Below are 22094 nucleotides of genomic sequence, written 5' to 3'. Positions count from 1 at the left end.
TAAAGTCAAATATGTTCGTAACGCAGGTTAAGATTTGTTACTTGAATATGATTCTCAAAATAATTCAGGGTTACCACCAGAGATACAGTTTTTTCTAGAAATTTTTTCATCTAAAATACAAATTTTCTGTAAAAATTGCTGCAAAATACACACAAATCTGGCATAAACCCTGAAGTAATTTGTCAAAAAAAAAAATTCCACTTACTATGTTGAATATATTCAGGCGTTAAAACAAATTTATTTGATGATTTTGCTTGATCTTCGGCTGTGGCTGTCTGTTGTTGAGTATTCGAAGACGATGATGTCGTTAAAGGCGTTGTCGTACTCTCACCAATTGTTTTTGTAGGTACAGGTGTTAAAATTTTTTGGCCATTTACAACGACACGAGTTTGCGGCGTATTCTACACAAACAATATTAAAACGATTTTGAACATTTGAATTATTATAAAATGAGTACTTAGGGACTCTAAAAGCTAATGTTAAATTTGTAGAAAGCGATGGACAAAGAGATTTTTGTTGTTGGCATTTTGACTTACCTAAATTTTTAACATTCTAAAAAGGGCCATTCTTTGAAGCAAATATTAAAGACCTACACTCATATAGGCCTCATTGAAAAAGTAAGGCGGGAGGGTGTACAGAAACGTATGTTCATTTCGTACAGTGTGCTAAGATGAATAAAACAAGGTACAGGGTGTAAAAAACGCACTATCTGCCATTAAAAAAATATGTTTTCATATTAAAGTTAAAGTATTAAATTCCACTCTGAGCTGATCACATTCTTCCTGCTTCCCTGACTACTAAGCGAAGATCCAGTGTCAGTAAAATTGCACTTACAAAGATTTCGACATTTCGCATATGAATCAATGCTATTTAACGATAGGTACAATATGGAATAGGTGTACCAGGGTTTAACCTGGCTGAAATATTTTTTATATTTTTAATAATTACTAAGTATTTTGCACTTTCATGGAAATTAATTTGTAAGATATCATTTTATTGCAGATTTTATCTATTTTCAAGAAAATTTTGTGTGACAATTCTTATCGAGGCAGGAAGATATATAACCTGGCACACCTAGTCCATATTGTACCTATCGTTAAACAGTATTGATTCATATGGGAAATTTCAAAATCCGTGAGGTGCAGTTTTACTGGCATGGTCTCCAGGGCCGTAAGCAAATAAACAAATTTTAATATATTGTGAGTGACAACAATAAGTAGTGTCCGACCCTTAAAGGTTCGGTTTCGGCAGAAAATCTGTCGAACCTTCGGTCGCATCGAAAATCTGCGCTCGTGAATTATCGCGCGTCGGTAGGCTGAATTCGTGGCTTGTGTGTCACCCAACACCATTTTATCATTAACATATTTTGTTAATTTTTATAATTTTTGTTTGTTTTAAAGCAATAAAATAAACAAAATAAATAATTACTTTTACTTATATTTAAATTATTGCTTTTTATTTCATTTAAACACGTGGAAACTGTCTGAATTAGTGTAAAAAATAAGCCAAATTTCAGTAAACATTTTAACATGTCTAAAAAAGTTTCGGTTTGGGCCGATACTGATACAAATACCGTAGATAAAGTTCCGCCCGGACACTGAATTGACCTATGATACAATTTAACCTAGAAAAAGCCTTTAAAGCCATTTTCAAAATAAAAAATAGGATACCACTGTCGGACTTTCTGCCTCCCAACAGAAGCTACTTTCGGCTGTGGATATTAAGAAACATAATAATTTCAGTAGTTAAATTAATCGGATCATGGGATAAAGTTGGGCTTTTAGGAGCTCTACTAATCAGGTTATGTGTTGCAAGAATTAACAGTGCATTTTTTTTCGTACATATTTCCACAGCTGGTGTATAATTTTCGTTTGCCAGATAATTGCAAGCCATACATAAGTGAACTTTTTAAATGGAATTTCATATCACATCATAACGCCAAAAAATTTTTTTGGAATCTTTTATCTGTTAGCTTTAAGAATTATATCAAATTACTATCAGATCAAATATTTAATATCGTAGGTAGATTCGTCATCGATTTGTACCATAGAGATAATATCACAAGCGAGATGCTAAGTCGCTGCCAAACGGTTGATCGCAGTAAAGAGAGGCAGCTAAATTAGACACGTATAGGTGTCTTTGGCCTATATATACCTCTTATACACCTACAATTGCTGTCTCTTTCTACCTCTCTCACTGCGGTTAAGAACTGACTTACTGCGTTTCCTATGTCTATACAACTCTATGGTATTATCTCTATGGATTAAGGATCAAAGAGCATTTTATTTATTAAAATATGTATCAAATTTATTGATTTTTTAAATTAGGCACAGGACTTGGTCCATTAATGAAATATAAATTTTCAATTTCACGATACAACGTATCCTTTAAATAAGTTCACTTAAGATTGGCTGGTTAATTGTTAGTAAAGCGAAAAAAAAAAAAACGCGATTTTTTTTAATTCAGCAATTGCCTTTAGTTGAAAAATAAAAAAAAAGTTATATTCAAAATCTAGGGATAATGACTTCTGTTCGAAAGGGTAAAATATTTTATTAAGGATTATGAAAAAAGAATAAGAGATCAAAAAAACGGCTAAATTTTGAAAATGTTTACTTTATTTTTTTCGTAACAAAAACAAATGAACAATAATAAATAAATGTTTAAGTTTGTGTGCTTTTAAATGCTATTTTGTAATTCTTTTTTTGTAATTTATAATGTTTTTTTTTTTTTTTTTTTCAATTTAAAAACTAAAGGCAAGTGAATTTTTATTATTTAAAAAATAAAATAAAAAATAAATTAAACAAATTACAGTCTGTGAGAATTGCAATAATTTGTGATAAAAAAAGTTGTAAAATTGGAGAAAGATTCAAAACGTGAACAAATGTGGTTAATACGTGTTCAAAATTATCGCATTACCTCTTCAGTTATTTAATCAAATGCACCAATAACAAGACAGGATTACCGTTAATTATCGCAGTTTTGAGAATTTAAAGAATTTTAAGGTATACTAAAATTTTTATAATAAGCAAAGTCGTATAAAATAACATTAACTACAATTTAATTTCTAAGCATTTTTTCTCTAAATTTAATTAGTTACAGAGATATTTAAGTGTTTAATATGCAATTCAAAAATTTCAATACCTTCTAAAAACCTAAAACTTGAGGAACAGGAATAAGCTTACTGGCTTATTATATGGTCCAGAAAAAGTTGGGAAACAAATTTTAAACGTGTCTTCCTCAAAATGTAGTTTTACAAAATGGTTCCCACAATTCTGGAAAAATCATTTGATTTTATCGCCTTAAATCTTTGGAAAATGTTTTCTTCGAAATGTGGTTTTACAAAATGGTTTTTACGATTTTGAAAAAACTATTTGACCTAACGATATTATTTAAGCTTCATTGGTTGACTTTTTATGAAATTCACATTTCGACAGAATTTTATCAATTTTTTTCACAGGCTAAGAAAAAAGCTTATTAATAAATCCTTAAATTTCAGAAATATTGACCGTTTAAAAAGAGAGATAATTAATGCCAAAGTTCCCAGATTGGCATTAATTATCTCGTATTCTAAAAGATCAAAATTTCTGAAACTTTGGGATTTAATAAATAGTAAGCTCTATTCTCAGCTTATGAAAACTAATTCGTTAAATTCTGTCGAAAAGAGTGTTTCCCAATAATTCAAGCAATGGAACTACCTTAAATCTTTGTGCAACTTGTTGAAAATAACTAAAATCAGTTCCCAAACCTCCAAAATTTGGCAAAAAGTGAATATTTTTATTTTATTACCATTTTTATTTCAATTTTAACCAAAAAGCTTTTTTCACAAAACATGTGCAGCTTTTGACATTTAAGGGCCAGAAGACGATATTACTAACAAAATTTTGTAGTTTCTGACCACTGAAAGCGATGCCAGAGTGGTAATCAATTTTTAGAACTAATCACTGTCAACGTGAAATACTCTTCAAATATTTTTTCTTGTTCATATATAATGTTTACCCAAAAAACAATAAAAAAAAACGCAGATTTTTGTCTAAAAATTAAGATATATCCCTTAAACGTAAATATCTTTGTTAATTGTTAAACTTGGAGAAAAAATGCAGAAAATTTTATTTTCTTTAAATTGCAGAAAAGTTATTTTCTACAACTTTCAATATTAAAAAAAAATTCTATTTGACTGATAATAAATGAGAAATCCTCAAAATTATAAACGTTAATTAACGAAATCCTATCTTGTTAATGATACCTTGGATTCAAAAACTGAAAAAGAAACTTTATTTTCAGGATTATCATTTGCTCATGCGATAGTTTTGAGACACCCCATTTAAATTAGAAGCTTGTAACGTGAAATATGGACTTATTTAGAAAAATTTTGGATTCTAAAACTTTGAATTGAGTAAAGGCAATATTCAATGCCAAAGTTTACTCAAAACACCAAATTTTATGTCACAGACTCCCAAGCCATAATATGAAATGTTAAAAAAGCAATTATTGATGAGATGCAAAATATATACACCTTTCTTTATCACACAAGTTAAAAATAAATTAGTAAATTAATTAGTAACAAATATTAAACAAAAGATTTACCTTAGTTCAAAAAGATTTCACTGGGAGTTAATAGAATAATAAACCAAGATTAATGAATGACTGAAATTTAACTTTTGTTGTGGTCTAGGACCAAGTGTATTAATTTCAGAATGGCTAGAAATTTGAGATTTACTATAATTTAAGCTTGCTGCGCAAAAACTTTTCGGATCTCCTAAAAGAGAAGTACCAGGCTCTGAAAAAATTTCAGTACGTTAACAGTTGTTAGCTAAGACCTTTCTTGTGACAACAGTCTCTCAAATATCTAGCTGTTCTAGAATGACAAGCAACTTCTAGGCTCATTGTATCATTTATTAAACAAATTAACGGTCAACTCACAATATTTTCTGTATTTTTTTGGAAAAATACACCTTAATTGAACTTGGAAGTCTTCTGCAACGAATTATAATAAACTGTTTTCTCGTAACTATAATTAATTAATACAGTGAATAAAGCCGGAAAAAAGTGTCGATGGTGGAAAAGTTGGGAAATAGAACGGATTTTAATGAAACTTTTTGTAACGTGTTTATATAACCCCAAGGAACATTAAACCAACTTAACTTAGTCATAGGGGGCATGGAATGCTTATTTTGGCTTAAGATTGCCATCTTGTAATTTTTTGGTCGCTGAATACGAATCCGATGTCAGATTACACGGATTCCGAAAATCGTCCAACTTTTCCAATGCATCCAGGCCTATTAACTGTACTAAATAAGTAAAAAAACAGGGCTTGATTTCATAAAAGACGTATAAAATTCAAATTTTTAAGAAGTTTATATTCAGCCAAAACATAATTCTGTTAAATATAAATTTTATGAACCATTAAGCTTTTTATTCTATGATGTTGTGGAAAAATTTTATTGTGATTGTGCAAAATAAAAATGTTATTTCTTAGATTTATTATTCCATTGATATTGCTTTATAAAATCTATCCACTTCAAAAATCTTAAGACTCAAATCTAATGAACTTCAAACAAATTTAATTTATTAAAAATTATTAGATTAAATATATATACAGCGTCATTATGATTGTCAAAATAATTATTCTATTTAATACAAAAGTTATATACAATTGTTTGAATCGTTCTCAGTTTATCATTTTTTGAACTACAGTAAAAATCTTAAAAATTACTTAATCCTAATATTATTTTTGTTTTTTTGTAAATGCAGCACTGTTAAAATATACAAAGCAAGACAGAAAAATTAAAACACACTTTTATCTTAAAATTTAAAAATAAGTCTTTTTTTGGTTTTAGTTTAGAACCGAATTTTTGATTTTACATAAATGTTTTTTTTTTAGTTTAAGAAATTCTGTAAAAACTGAAATAATAATTGCAACCCAGTTATTCCTTTTTAAATTGCAAAAAAAAAAATTGTTATGTTCTCTTTGTAAAATTTACAAAGTGTTACGTTTTCTTTACAAAAAAAAAAGCCTTGGAATATTTAAAGCAATATTAATACTCAGCAAAAGTATTAAAAGAAAATTTTAAAAGCACAAAAGGTTACCAACACTTCAATAGCTCATTTTAAAATACGCACTTTCGAAATTTGAAATCTATTACTCAAAAATTAAATTTGCCCCTGTCGCTTTGTACCAAGGGTTGAAAGGGTGAGAAATGTTACCTCTATACCTTATATATATATATAAATAAATCTTCTGTGCGTGTGTATGCCACTGAAATCCCCCTAAACGTCTAGGCCGATTTTGATGAAATTTAGATTCGATTCACAAAAGATTTAATTCTGCACCAAAACATTAAAATCCATGAAATTGTGAACAAAATGGGTAACAATTGAGAGAAGGAGAAGTGAAGACCAAAGCGCGGTAGTCTGAGTCACAACAACGCGTCACCGGGCAGCAGCTATATAAAGTATAAAAGTGTACCCAAATTTTAAAAATTATTTCACAACAAATCTGCTAAAAACCATTCGACATTTATTTTTCTTGCAAAGGAGCTATAAAAAAGTTCTTGTGCGAACATTTTGCAAAATTGACACTTTTGATTACTAATCCTGTTTCTTCTGAAATAATCATCGCACTAAAAGTCTCAATTCATTCGGGAAACGGAAAAAAGCTCAAAAATTTTTATTATTCTCTACCCCTACGACTGAGTAGAAAGGGTGAGTGCCAATTTTGGAAAAAATATTTCTGTCAAGATAGACCCTGACACACTTAGTCCATATTGTGCCTATCGTTAAATAGTAGCGATTCATATGCCAAATTTCGAAATCCGTGTAAGTGCAGTTTTACTGTCACGGGCTCCAAGGAAATTATATAAAATTTAGGATTAACAGACATTTCTCAACCTTTCAACACTCCGTACAAAGCGGTAACGGGTGATTAATTGATTTTTGAGTAATAGATTCCAAAAATAAAAAATACAAGCTATCAAATAAGCTATTGAGGTTGCAAATTCGATGTTTTTTCCCAAAGATACAGCTGTTTTAAATTCTGGTAAAATTTTGTGTTTTTAAATTTCTTCAATACTTTAGATGAGTCTTTGTGGAATTTTATAGAGCTGAGGGCTAAAAATTTTTTGAGATAATGGACTGTCTGAAAAATGCGTATTCAAATAGAAGAGGGTGGTAATTGTTGCTGATGTGAAACGAAAATACTCAGCCAAGAAAAACGTTTTTTTTACAAAAAGAACATACCAAAAATTGATATGAATAAAGTGGTATAAAATTTTAAAATACCTGTTGTATTGGTGTTTGATTTGGTGTAGTAGCTGACGTAGCCCCTAATGGCGTCTTTAATTTATTTGCCGCGATTTGTTGTAGTCGTTGATTTTGTAAATTTTGTTGTTGCTGAACCGGTGTTAACGGTGGCGGTTGTGTTGTTTGCACACCTCCTTGTTGTTGAGCGGTTGATTTAAACTGTTGTTGATTTGCAGATTGTAAAGGTGTGGAAGGAGTTGCTGCCGTACCACCAGGTGTTGCAGCCGCTGGTTCTCCAGCACCCATTTCGTTTTTAATTGCTGGTTGTACAGCTAAATAAATTTTCGTTGGTCCTAGAACACCTTGTTTGCCTGTTGAAGCTTGCGCTGTAGGAGAAAACAAAACACAAATTACAATGATGTTCAAACAAACAGGGGCGAAAAGAAAGCGCTTATATTTAAATCCAAATCAGATATAAATCCTGCCAACTGGCGATAATAATTCGTACTATTTAAAGCAGGAAGTGGGCTCGTTTTCAGTAGTTCCAATTTAGACTACCAAGTTATTTGCCATTTATCAATAATAATAATAATCATAAAACAAAAGAGCCTCCTAGACCAAGAGTCCTCTGTGCCCTCCTTGAGAACGACCTGTCACCCGAGGACGAGACGTCTTTGGGTAGGAGGCGCTATTAAAATCGGAAGAAACTAAAGGATTTTGTCAAGGCCAGGCGCCATGCTGAAAACCCACAGCTTCTCCATCGGGATCTCTCCCATGATTGATGGATCCAAGGTTTCGAAAAGGAACATTTTGAATATAACGCCCTGCAGATTTCTGCAGGTGCAAATAATATGTATGGATGTTTCGTTATCCTGCATACAGGCTTTACGAGTGGGATCATTAGAGATATCCATTTCATGAAGGTAGACTAGTTAACAGTGCACTGTCAAGAGTCCCACCACTCTTCTCAACTGTGCTCTAGTAAGTGCCATTTATCAGTAGTTAGAACGTTTTAAACACACTGAGCAATCGTTTTAACACATACCTTGTAATAACTGTTGTTTAACTTGTTGTTGCACTAATGCCAGTTGTTCCGGTGTAAATTCAGCGCCCTGTAATCCTTGTAACACAATTCTAGGTCCTTGTGTTGTTTGTATCACTTGCGCAGTCACACATTTGATCACAGTTCCTGGTGGTTGACCCGCTAACAGCGATTCTTCAATACTTTGATTCTGTTGCTGTGGCTCATTTTGTAAATTCGTTTGAGCCTATAAAAAAAAAAAAAAATTAGAACTATTTCTACAAATTCGTCAATTCATTAGTCTGTCCGTGAAAACAGACATGAAAAGTGGCCAAAATCATTAATAGTTAAAATCGGTAATCGAAAAAAAAAATAGACCGAAATTTTTATAGACCTGAAGTATTGTTTTAATTACAAGTTTGTTAGATTGTCTTTGTCGACTATAGAAGATTTGGTTGGGTTCTGAAGCTTTTAGCCCTTGCGTTCAAAAGTGAGACATTATTACAGAAATTTTTTCCTAAAAACTGAGGGTCCGCGCCGCTTAAACTTGCTCAGTGAGAGAAATTCAAAATTTCTAAAACGGAAATTCAAATTTTAAAACGGACGTAACGTCATAGTATTGGCTTGTCAAATTTGTTGATTAACTTAATTAACGCATTTTTAAACAGTATTTATATTTTTTTACTATGCAAACAATGAATTAAAGATATAAAAAAAATACATTAATATTCCCTATTCTTCTCGATTGAATATTTCAGCATGTTTGTTGTTTTAGCCCCCGAATTAAAAAGAGGGGTGTTGTAATATATTTTACCGCTATGTGTGTCTGTCTGTCTGTCTGTGACATCGTAGCTCCTAAACGGATGTACCGATTTTGATTTTTGTTTTGTTTGAAAAGTAAATTAATGGAGAGTGTTTAAGCGAGGAGTCCGTGAATGCTATTTAAGGTTAGGTACAATATTGAGGGTTGGGGTTTCGGTCTAGCTAATTAATAATAATTTTATAATTTATCTAAATATTTTTATTGTGGATCCTGAAGGGGATATATTATTTAAACAAAATTCTTATTTGTGTTTCAAGTGAAAGTTTAGAGTTCTGTATACGAGATATTTGTCAGGAGTTTTTTTTTTAATTTCACTTGTACTTACATTTGATATAACAGACTGTTGTTGGACGGACTGTTTAATAACTGGTGTGGTCTGTTGTTGTTGTTGAACGATTTGTTGCTGTTGAACCATTGATTGTTGGGGACTCATCATTTGATTAGTGACTTGTTGAGATTGAGGTTGAGGTGTTTGAACTGGTTGTTGATGCTGCTGCTGCTGAGGTTGCTGTTGTATAACTGGACCAGGATTTAAGTGTGCAACAATTGTTGCTTGATTATTACCAGTTGGTCGTATTAAAACTTGTTGTCCATTGATTGTTGCCACTTGTACTTTACCAGATGCTATTTGTTGTGCTAATTCTGGATTGCTTACAACTATCTGACTAACATTACCAGCTGGGCCAGTCGAGGTCACCATCTAGAAGATCAAAATATTTATAATCCTGTTCCCAAAAAGTTCAGTTTTTTCGACAAAAATATGTTCAGAATTTTTGAATTAGAATCACAAAGATTGTGTGTACAATCAGGAAGGTGTTTTTCTCCCAGGTGATATTTACAAGTTTTTTTCTCCCAGACAACTAGGATTATTATTCTGGGATATAGCGGGTCAAAAAATCAATGAACCCTAACTTTCTGCCGCGTGGTAAATAAGCTCCTGAGTCTATTATGAGCATTTTATCTCATAGGACATAAATATGGCAGAATCTGGGGAAAAAACAGTCTGGAAGCAACGGTAACTTTTATCTATTTTTTATAAACCCTGGCAAATAGTGGCAAACAAAACTTTATGTCGGTTTCGAAAAGGGGTGGGGTTGATGTAAACGGAGAAAAAAAGTGGATCCTAACCGGATAAACTCAATTGCGATTTTTTTTGCTACAACATGTACTTCTATGGAAAAATAGTGGCAGACACCACAGACTGACAGACTATGGCAGTATGACAGTAATTTGAAATCAAGTGTGGGAGAATTTCCGAAACTGCTGTAAAATAGTATACAGTATAAATTTCTACCGCTTGCCAAATAACTTCCATAAACGCACAAACGTTTCACAATCTTGGCAGACATTCTCCCTCTTCTCCAAAACAACACCAAAAAGAGTGAAAGTGGTTCGTTTGGCTTTGAACAAAGGTATATGAGTAGATAGAAATAATGATATATTTTTCAATTGGAAAATTTATTTACCTGTGCTGTTGGTAATGCTGGCGTTCCCGCATTCACCTGCTGTTGTTGAGGTGTATTTGTTTGTTGTATTGTTGGAGTTTGTTGACTCAAAACCTTTTGCAATGTGGGCGTATTCGTTGAAGGTGCAACCACCTGTTGTTGTCGAATCATAACTTGTTGAGGTGTTTTCGGACTTTGTATAACTTGTGTAATAGCCGCTTTGATTGGAGCATTATTTGCACTATTTTTAACCACATTTGGAGTAGATACAGCTGCTGAAGATGCTGTCGACACTGATGGACTATTTAATGCTTTTGTAACCACTTTATTATTCGGTGAGTTCACAATATTTTGCAATTGATTTGTACTTAAAACGTGTAATTTTCCATCAGACATTTGTACGAGTTGTTGACCAGGCATTAGACCTCGTACTTGGATTTTGCCATCTGGATTTCGTATGATTTGAACACGTTGTGGAACGTCCGATGATGATTTTGATTGGATTACTGTTCCAGATGGCGTACCTAGAATGATTTTTGGAATTACACTACTGTTGAGATTCTATGCTAGTTTTCCCCTCTAAAGGCGCCAATATACTACAGGATATATTTTTTAAAAGTGACATATGTTTGAAACTCGTAAAATAACTTGTATCGATAAAAATGCTTCAAGCGTAAAATGTTGGGTGTGTAAGTGCAAATCTTACGCAGCCATTAAACTTTACCTTAAATTTTTACTTTAAGTTTTCAAGCTCAATGAAAAAATCACTCTACTTCATAACTGGTAATCGATAGATGAACACTTTAAATTAGAAAGTTGTTATTGATTAAAAAAGTCAACATTTTTACTCGAAACAATTTTCCGCAAACCGTACAGTTTAGGCAAAAACGGACTGAAAAGTTTTACCCAAAATTGTTTTTTCGTATCAAAATTATTATTCGTTTAATGTTTCTGCAAAATCTAGGTACTCCTCGTGATTTGTTTTTCCATAAAGGCTAGATTTTTTGTATCAATTACTGTCGTAAACTATTGCGTATTTATAAAGAACAACTATCTAATTTAAAGTGTTCATCTAATGTTTGTCAGTCATGAATAAGAATGAGGTTTTTAAGAATTTAATCCAAAAACTTAAATCGAATTCGATGCTGATATAATCATATTTGAAGCATTTTCCTCGATTAAATTTATTTATCGAGTTTCAAGCATATGTCTACTTAAAAAAGACACCTTGTATAATACAATTCCCATGACACAAGCAACAAATTTACCAAGTACCAGTTAGGTATTTAGTTTTAAACTCCGCATTTTTGCGGCATACAAATATTCATGAAAAGTTTAATACGTTATGGTATGTGTCTTAATTGACAACCTTCGAAAATAACTCGCCATTATCTAAATAACGAGTTTGTTATGTGACGAGTTCGTCGATTAAAGTAGTCCGGCTGTTTGAGCAAGTACGGTGAATGTTCTTTTTTTTTTTTTTTTGGGGTGAAGGATAGTTTACCCTTTGATCACAATAAAAACAGTTTTGGGGGCTCTTGCGAGGCGCAATTTTGAATTATTTCATTTAAAATAACATAGTACTTTATGGAAGAACTAAAAATAATGTTAATTGTACAAAAATTAATCGGTGAATAAACTTCAAAAAGTTTTCAATATAAAGAAAATTTATCACAGATTCTGTTTATGTAAAAAAAAACATTACCTTACGGCGCCTTTCAAAAAGAAAACATAAAAAAAAACTTTAGTTTTTGGCGCTTTTACGATATTTTTAGAGCATTTTCTTACATTTACGTCATACAAATTGCCTAGTTGACTAGTCACGTGACGGCCGGCCTACTTTAAACCATTTTAAAAAGTGCTTAAAGCGATAAAAAAATTTTGTGCTAATATTTGAAAGTAGTTTCTGTTTGACTTACCTTGTGATTGATTCTGTACTTGAATCGTTTGCACAGTAGTTCCGCCAGGTGTTTGAACTTTGATAATAGATGGACTCGATGTAGATTGTACGGCCCCACCTGGTGTACTACCCGCTTTAGGTAAAATACTTGTAGGTGTTGTGATAACTCGTGAAGTACCATCGGCTCCTTTTGTCATGTATATTCGTCGAGTTCCAATTAAAGTTTTATTTCCTGATAGAGGTGTTGAATTCGACGTTAACAAGGATGTTAACGCAGATTTTCCAACACTATTTGAATTCGGTGTCATTGGTATTTTGTTAACTATTTTTAATGTGCCATCTGGACCAACTAAAATAAAAAAGGAACGAAACATTGATACAAATTTTGAAAGATTATAATAAAATCATTTAAGGGTCTATATCCACTTGCGAGTGCAAAAAAACAGGTTTTTTTTTTGGAAGATCATTTATTTTACATAAATATAAAAAACGTATAAATATGGGACATTTCTTTAATTTTAAAATCCTGTTGTCAGTTTTCAAAAATTTGCTGTTGTACTGCTCCTATAGATGATTTTCTGATGGTCCTCCCAAAAAAGTGTGTAGCAGTGAGCACTATATCTCTGGTTTGGATTATTCAAAATGAAAAAATCCAGATAATTTCTTTAGCCGATAGATGAATACAGATATTAATTGAAGAAATAGTCAAAAATATGATTTTTGACAAAGTGGCGGCTTCCAAAAAAAAATAAATTCAAAATTTTTCAACTTAGAAGTCTAATATATCGAAATAATTTTCAGAAATCTTATTCCTTCGATTAATAACTGGGAAAAATATCTAAGAAGATTGTGAAAAAATTCAAAAATTTTTAAAATTTAAAACTTAGTTAAAATTTTTTTTATTTTTTTGATGCGTTTATCTTCGTGAATATTTATAGGATCAATTTGAAATTCTCAGAGAATATACTTAAATATATGTACATTCCGGAAATGGAATAAAAAATCAATTCTAATTGGATATAACCCCTTAATTCTTCGAAGGACAAATTAAGGATTTTTATATTGCTAATGAAGACCAGGTCTTTGAACTCAACATAGCTCGTCAACGATCATAATCGGAAAATTAAATTTATCGCAGTCATAAAACACCAAAAATTTTGGAAAAACATACCTTTCGATTTAATCACTGTGTTATTAGTTTTAGCTTGTTTGAGAAAAAAGTCAAATTTTAATTAAAAAATCTAGATTTTGGAAAATTGCTCAATAAGAAAAAAAGACTTACTTTGAGCTGCGTTCGCAACCATTTTTACAATTGGCGATGATTGTCCTTTCATTTCCAACGCCCGCTTTTGTTGATGCGCCAAACGTTGAATTCGTAGCTGTTGTTCCATTTTCTCTTTAATTTCTTCGGATGTAGCTTTATTACTAACTGTATCAGCGACTTTATTAATTCCGCCAGGACCTGGTAGACCTTGAGCGGATGGTCCAGTAGCTGGTGAAGTACCATCATTTGTGATGGCAGCACGATTCGGTGGTAAATTACCGGTACGACTCCTAGTGATAACTTGTGCATTAGCCCTTTCAAGCCTGCACACAGCAAACACACAACAAGCGCCACGTGTTAGTTTAAGCAATCCATGTGTGCAATACATTCATACCCCAAACATCACTTTATTTTACATTCAGATTTTTCAGGAAATTAGAACAATTGTTTTGTGGGGATAGAAATAGTTAAGAAAATTTTTGGGAAAGACAAGTCACAACAAAACAATGCAATTGAGTTCTTTTCGTATTACAAGTTTAAAAAAAAAAGAAAAAAAAAAAAACGAATATTTACAAAAGATTAACGGAGGTTTATAAAACACGATAAATAAAAGATAATTCATTCGATTTATTCAATAAAAGATTTCTAAGGATTCCCCCAATAAAAAAATTATTAACTCAAAATATTAATTCAAAAATTAGGGTATTTTTGATGATTCTACTTGTAGAATATCATCGTAAAGTTCAAGGAATCAGGTATAAAAAGTTTTAATAGCAGTACAAAGTCTTTGACAAAAACATATGATAAAAATCAATCGTTTATTAAACAAATCATTTCATGCATACTATTTATAACAAGCTGAAGATTTTCTCGTAGATTCCTCTGCGAGTTTATTATTAGATAAGCACGCATTAATATACTCATCAAAAGTTTTAAAGAAAAATTTTAAAAACACGGAATTTTAATGTATCTCTTCGAAAAATCATCAAATTTGGATCCGTAATAGGCTTGAAAACTTGTACTTACTAGTTTTGGAATCAATTACTCAAAAATTTAATTACCTCCAATCGCTTTGTACTAATAAACCAGTAATTTTTTACATCAGAGCTTGCGTCAAATCCGGTAGTTCTGATTTTATGAGTTATAATCGCCAAAATGTAAAAAAGCCGAAATTTTCACAATTTTTTTGATTTTCGACAAAATTGCGTTTGGCGCTCGTACGGGAATTTTTTAGCTCATTTTAAAAAAAATGAAACATTCTTTCGAGTGGTCTTGGCAGATTTGTTGTAAAGTAATTTAAAAATTTGATTACACTATTACAAGTTCATATAAAATTAAGGAATAACACTATTCACCCTTTTAATCCTCAGTACAAAGCGGCAGGTGGCGGGGGTGATAAAAAATTTTCCAAATAGATTCCAAAACTAGAAAGTACCAAGTTTTTAAATGAAATATTGAGGTTTCAAATCCGATGACTCTTGTCCGAGATACAATAGTTTGAAATTTTGTGTTGTTAAAATTTTCCTTTAGTACCTTTTTTTGAGTATACTGCTATGAGAATACTGCTTGTTATAAATATTTTGTTATAAGGATTGCATAATCATATTTCAAATTACTACAATATAAAACATTTTCTGTGAGAATTTTACTTGGAAAATATTTGAAAATTATTGTTAAAAATTTAATGATTAATTTGGTTTTAGAAAATTGTACTAATTTGAATAATAAATACAATTTTATCAAATCTAAATTTTAGTTTTTCATTTTCATACAGATATTACAATTTTTTTTTAAATTTGCAATACTAAAATTATTTTTCGAGTTTAGTTTATTGGGAAAAACATTTAATAAAAATCAGATTTAATAAATGAAAAAAGAGTTTAAACAAACATAAAATGAAAAATTCAAATCATTCGCTCAACACTTATGAACAAAAAAAATATGATCGCATACCTTTCACCATATAATTTAATTTCCCATAATTCTAAACTATTTTCTTCAACCCAATCTTCTGTTACTTGTGGTTCAGTTGTTTGCGGTGATTCTGGTCGTTTACGTTTCCTCAAACCACTTCGAATCGATGTTACTTCTACTTAAAAAACGAAAAAAAAAAAACTCAATATTAAGAGTGCAAATTATTTGGGCAAACCTCTATGAAAAATCGCTAAGGTTATTTTTGAGAAATTGAATTTTTTCAATAATCTTTCAAAATTACCATGTAGAATTTATAATCCTCATATTTCCAAAAGACTACCTAAATTCCGTATAACTTCCGTTTCTAATTAAAGCATTTATTGAATATTTCTCGTTTTTTCAAAATTTTGCAACCTTTAACCTTTTGGAGGCATTGGGCACATAAGGAACACGGGTTCCTTTTTTTTGTAAAACTTCATTTTACAATCATGTCATTACTGACATTTAGAAAATACTCAGGGTCACTCTGTATCGAAGTGTACCAAGAAATTAATGTGTTAATATTTAGTAAATATCTCATTTTTCTATCTCGAAATACAAAATAACCATAAAACGCGAAAAATGACCAAAACCTCGGAATTTCAAAGTACACCTATTTTTATGGTACCGGGCGCATATTATTCGTATGAGAGTGTAGAAAATCAGTTTGGTCAAAAAGAGTGGCCTTTAAATTAAGTTTAAAACGTCGACATCTAGAAAATGGTGAGGTTAGGTCATACAACAAAAAGGTGAGGGCGCAAATTAGGCGTAAATTGTATAGTATGTGTTATATGGGAATATTAGTTATGTATGTGTGGCATGTATGTATGCGTAATGTGATAGAGTAATCAACACTGTCTATGCATGGTATTTCAACAATTAACACAGTCAATTGTTTGTTTTCACTTTTTTTTTTCTATTTTTATGACTTTTCTCACGCCCGTAAATTAAAAGACCACACTTTCTGACTAAACTGACTTTTCTACACTCTTATATACGAACAGTTTGCGCCTGGCACCGTAAAATCGGAGAAGTACTTTTAAATTCAACCTCAAAAGTTTTATTTCCTCAACTAACATTTTACGAATTTTGATAGTTGGCAAATCGAATTTCTTTCAAAGTTCAATTGAAGCTAATTAAATTATATAAAACTAATAAAAGAAATATAATTCTAATACTTCATAAATTTGGGGGCTAGAAACTTCGAAATCCCATTGAAAATGGATTATTTTTCATTGTATCATGTGCAGATCGATCACGAAGTCTTGGGAAAAAGCCCAGTGGAAAAGAAGGGTCTGATTAGAAGTATTAACATCTACTTTGAGCAAAAAAGTAATTGGCTATAAAAATTTAAAAAAAATATAAAAGAGCAAATACCTCGAATTGTTTTAGGTAATTCCAATGGAATAACAACTTTACGTCTTAAATATTGTGTACGTTCCAAAAATTGACCAACATGTCGATGTTTCAACATCTCCAATGAAATAATTTCAGTTTCCGTTGTAATTTGATGTTTACCATCCGTAGTAATTGGTTTCATTTGCATATCATCCCATCGTAAACATGTCCATAAAATTCGTAATTGTAGGGCGGCAGCTGATAAAGACTTCAAGCCAACACTGCGATACAGCCAACAGGTTTTAAAGAGGGGTCGCGGACATGGATATGGCCATATACTTGGATTTGCTTTGGCTAAATGATGGAAACCACCAATTTGGAACCGACCAGCTTTACGGCTTAATTTCCGTAATTCATGCTGTGGTAATACCAGCAACGTACGTTGTCCACGCTTATTTTGGAATGTAGAACATAGCGGATATTTAACGGGTGTTCGTTTTTTACGACGATCACCCACTTGAGTATTGATAATTTTCTTTAAATAAATTTTACCCTCCGTGCATGCTGTGGAATAAATTTTTTCTGTACCATCTGCAGCGCGTTCCGATTTTATTACCTTTTCTTCACGTCGAACTGTTTTTGTAGTACGAAATCGACGATTCTCTTGAGCAATATACGTAGCTGCTCCACCACTTTTTGTAATAGTTGAAACCGTTTTTGTTGAACCGTTTACCGTGGATGACGTAGTTATTGAATCTTTTTGAGTCTGAGATGTTTCGGCGTTTTTAACAACACCATCTAATAATTTAACAGAAGATCGAGTCGTTGTGGTTCGAGTTGTAGTTGTAGTAACAACTACTTCATCCTTTTTTCCTGAACGTCGTGTATTTGGTTTTTCGGGAGCGGAAGGCGTAATAATTTCTTCTTTAACTTCTTTAATTGTATCCACATTAATGGTATCATCAACTTCCATATCGATGGGAGTTGTATCATCACATTTTTCATCTTCTTTTTTTATTTCAATTTTTTTCTCTTCTTCGGGATTTTCATTTTTCACTTCAACTTTAATCTCTTCCACCTTTTTCGGAACAAACACGTTATTTTTTAAGTTATCTTCGGTGCATTCCGTAGCCGATGCGACTGCACTTTCTAAATCGCGACGAATAGCTGCATTCATTTTTTCTTGACTCATCGGACTAGTTAATTTCTGTTCAAGAATTGACTGCGATGCCTGTGATAATGATTGATGTGTTGATGCCGATGTTGGTGCACCAGGTGTTAGTGGAGATTGTGTCAGTGGTTTTTTGTTCAATGGGCTTACAATATTTGATTGGCTATTTACACGTCGTAACAATGCTAGTAATTCTTTTCGAACACGAGCTTTTTGCAAACACATTGGGGAATAACAACTCGAACTTTCAGTTGTACCTAGTGCTCCACTGTTAGAATTACATCCCTTGGAGTAACATTGGAAATCTTTTCCAATTTTTGATATTGCTTGATACTGAATTCGATATGTTTGAATTTTTTTCGTTAAACTTGCCATTATTTCCCTGGATATTGTACTATTAGGATTACTTGCAGCAATTTGAGGTACTCCAGTGATGTTTGTGTCCATATCGTTTGAATCACTTTCAATGTCAACGTTAAAATCTTCGCTTGTAGGTTTAATATCGACGAAATTTGAATTATTCACCAAATTCGCCTAGGAAAATAGAACAAAAAATGAAATCAAATACATTCATCTTCGTACAGGATATCCTATCGCAGACAAAAGTAGTAGTAACGTAGTAGAACCCCACGCCCCTTCTTTGTTGATCTTATGATTGTCCGAGAGCTGGTAAACAATTTGGATACGTTCTTGAGGCACTACGGAACATTTTGTAATTGTCCTTGAAGGACCCCTAAATAAGAAAATCGAAATCTGATTGAAGGGAAGCACTTCCCTACGAAGAAAAATTTCTTCATTAAAACATAGTTCCTGAGGTATTTTAAGTTAGGTATTTAAGGAATTAAAAAATCAAAAAGCCAGACAGGTCTAAATGTTAACCAGGCTGTTCCAAATTCCCAAAATGAAGCTGACTGACTTACTCACTCAATGACATATAAAAATTCTAAAGCACTTCTAGGGCATGGTAGAAAGATGCTGTTTCATTTCAACCCCCTGGAAAATTGAAAAAAAAATCCCCAAAAATTACGTTTTTCTCAATCGACTCGGAATAAAGTCAAATTAACAGAATAGTTTTAGAAATTGTATTACCAACATCACAACCCCCCGGAAAATCAGAAAAACTCCTCAAAATTGGGTTTTTCAGTTCTATACATGAAAATATTCCCAGCGATTTTAAACGAATAAAGAAAAAATTAGTTTACTAACCTGCATAGCGGCTTTTCGTTCTTCAATAATTTTCAAATGTGTTCGTCTACTTAGAAAATCATCTAACCGGGAACGTTTTGCAATTTTTGGGTACAATAAACGACCTGGGGTCGTTAACGCCTTCTTTACGTCTAATTCTTCGAATTCTTCAACTTGTTGAACAAGTCTTAAATTTTTCAATGCTAAAAATAAAAATTTGGCTTTAAGTTAAGATTTACAGATAAAAAAACTTAAACTTAAAACTTCTCGTCAGTTATAGCAAACTTGGACACTCCCATCTCACAAACGATACCGAATTTTAGATATAAATTAAGGTCGATAAAAGAATTTTTCAAACCCACTAAATAATTTGTTGTGCAATGTTTACAAAAAGTTTGGTGGTATTGAGAAATTTTTTCTTCAAATTTGTGATAATTTTTGTAATTTTATTTTTTGTAAATCGTTACTGTTTTGTTGGTAATGTTTTGTTTATTTTTAATTTTGTGTAAAATGTTTGTAATGGGTTATACGAATAAATTTTGCTACTGACGATGATTGCGTTGCAATCGAAATATCGATATTTAGCGACATGTAAGTCCGTTGTATGTTTTTTAATTGTATTTTTTAAATAGAATTTCTTAATATACAATTTTATTTCGAGTATCGCGGTATTTATTTCAATAACTTATTGATCTTATTTTTCTTCTCTTTTTGGGTTAGAAAAGACAAAAATTATGTATTTGATTGATGTTTTGGAGATCTGTTTTAAAGGAAAATTTTATTTCAGTGTCTTCAAGCCTAAAAGATTTCCCTCAAGTACTCATTTTTCAAACTGTTGCACAAACTATATTTAAAAAAAAAAAAAAAAAATTATATATATATATATTTACTTACTGTCATTTTCTTTTTTAACTTTATCATTTTCACTATTTTCTTCATCTTTCTTCACGTCATCTTCATTCGAAGTTTCCGAATTACTATCTTTATTTTCTTTAGCAAAAGTTGATTTTAAGTATTTATACGTGTTTGGATCCACAGCTAAAATTTTTAAATTAGCACCATCTTTTATTTGTACCATCATTTTCTGTGGTCCACTCGCTAAGCCCAACGTGTTTGCATCAACCGATCGCACTTTACGATTCACTGCCATCCAAATCCAACCCCACTGACCGTGCACACGATATTCTTCACCTTTTTGCTTCCACACTTGATGTTTTAACCCTAAAGTGTACTTGACGAAATTACATGTAATTCGATTACGTTCTTCTTCCTCCTCTTTTTCCTTCTTTTCACGTTTATCAATTTTTTTGCGTTCTTCGCGTTCCGCAGCTGTGACACGATATAATTTAACATGTCCTAATTGTTCATGCCAAACGTTAGCGAATACCACTGGTTTGATACACGCTTGAAGGACAATCAACGCTCGTGCGAAATCACGTGCGTTAATACAAGCACCAACAGCGGAAACCCATGGTTTACGTAGTAACGGCCAATTTGGATGCATAAACGGAGCCGGAATTGACGATTCCATTTGTAGCATTGTTTGTCGAAGTGTATTAACTAATAGTGCTCTGGGTCCATTTAATGGTCCAATCCATTTAAACTCAGATGCAGCCGTTAGAGAAAATTTATGAGATAAATGTCGTTTTTTATCACGTTCTTCATTACGTTGCGGTTTATTTAACGCAATTATGTTTGTCGTGTACTGATTTGAATAATTCTTGTACAAATTTTCCATACCCAATTTAAATAGGTATGTTCCATTCGCAATTTGACTTGTTTTTAATCGGGTCATTCGTGAGGAATCAGGTGTATCGATTTTATCTAGCTGTTGTTGAAGAATATCATCTTTAGCCCCACCAGGTGTTACAGTGCTCGTACGTCGTTTAGATTCATCGATTGTAGTACCACCAGAAGCTATTGAGCGTGGTGTTAACGACCCGGTTTTAGATCGTGTTTGAATATTTTTGTTATTATCATCAAATTCTTCGATTTCCATATCTTCAGGTTGGCATTTATCTTCGTTTTCCGATGATTTATTTACTGGAATAAAAAAAAATTAAGTCCTCGATTAATGAAATGATCAAATTTTTTTTTGGAGCAATAATCTAACGTGAAAATTTGAATTTTCTTTACCTGTGGTCGTCGTTGTTGTAGTCGTTGAAGTAGTGACTACTTCCGTTACCGATGCAGTAGAATCACTCGTGGTTACGGTTGTAGCCGTTTTTTCAACAGTTGTTACTGTAGTAGTCTGCTCTACTGCAGATCCACCTAGATCTGATTCAGTATTCCCTTCATCGTGCATTTTCGCTACCATATCTTCAGCTGCCTGCCGTTGTTTCTCTCTTTGCGCCTCTTCAACAGCCTTTTTCTTCTGTTCTTCACGATCTTTACGTTCTTTCAAAATCAACGCTACCCGGAAAAAAAAGTACGAATTTAAAAAACATTGTTACATTCCCCTGTTTTTAATCACTAAATCAAAAAAAGAGGTGTTATAAGTTTGACCGCTATGTTCGTGTGTCTGCCTGTGAAATCGTAGCGGAATTTTTTTTTTTATTCGTTTGATATATAATTTAATGAGAAGTGTTTTTAGCTATGTTTCAAATGCAAGTTTAGGATTCCGTACCCGGAATAACTAAAACATAGCCGATGATCTTCAAAATCGGTTCATTTTGAAGAAGGCTCTAAGGAAAAAGGTAATTTAATGGAGAGGGTTCTTAAAGATGTTTCAAGTGCAAATTTAGGGTTCCGTACC

At 32.0% G+C, this 22094-nt stretch overlaps 1 protein-coding gene across 1 annotated transcript in view; it reads right to left on the bottom strand.

Annotated features, from left to right (window-relative positions):
• LOC123296609 (nucleosome-remodeling factor subunit NURF301) overlaps positions 1-22094 on the bottom strand; it is a gene marked incomplete at its 3' end in the record, with an annotated part of 33680 nt that overhangs the window by 7484 nt on the left and 4102 nt on the right. The window contains exons 4-15 of the mRNA XM_044878154.1: positions 21476-21751; positions 20234-21382; positions 19361-19542; positions 17023-18688; positions 15646-15784; positions 13711-14015; positions 12448-12777; positions 10550-11052; positions 9409-9783; positions 8285-8507; positions 7279-7625; positions 206-401 (exon numbers count right to left, since the gene is read on the bottom strand). Coding sequence (XP_044734089.1) covers positions 206-401; positions 7279-7625; positions 8285-8507; positions 9409-9783; positions 10550-11052; positions 12448-12777; positions 13711-14015; positions 15646-15784; positions 17023-18688; positions 19361-19542; positions 20234-21382; positions 21476-21751 — 5691 coding nt within the window. The remainder of the gene's footprint in view (positions 1-205; positions 402-7278; positions 7626-8284; positions 8508-9408; positions 9784-10549; positions 11053-12447; positions 12778-13710; positions 14016-15645; positions 15785-17022; positions 18689-19360; positions 19543-20233; positions 21383-21475; positions 21752-22094) is intronic.

The sequence above is a fragment of the Chrysoperla carnea genome, chromosome 3 (assembly GCF_905475395.1).
Source record: "Chrysoperla carnea chromosome 3, inChrCarn1.1, whole genome shotgun sequence".
Classification (NCBI taxonomy): domain Eukaryota; kingdom Metazoa; phylum Arthropoda; class Insecta; order Neuroptera; family Chrysopidae; genus Chrysoperla; species Chrysoperla carnea.
The sequence above is the reverse complement of the archived record's forward strand: the minus strand, read 5'-3'. Positions and strand labels throughout refer to the sequence as shown.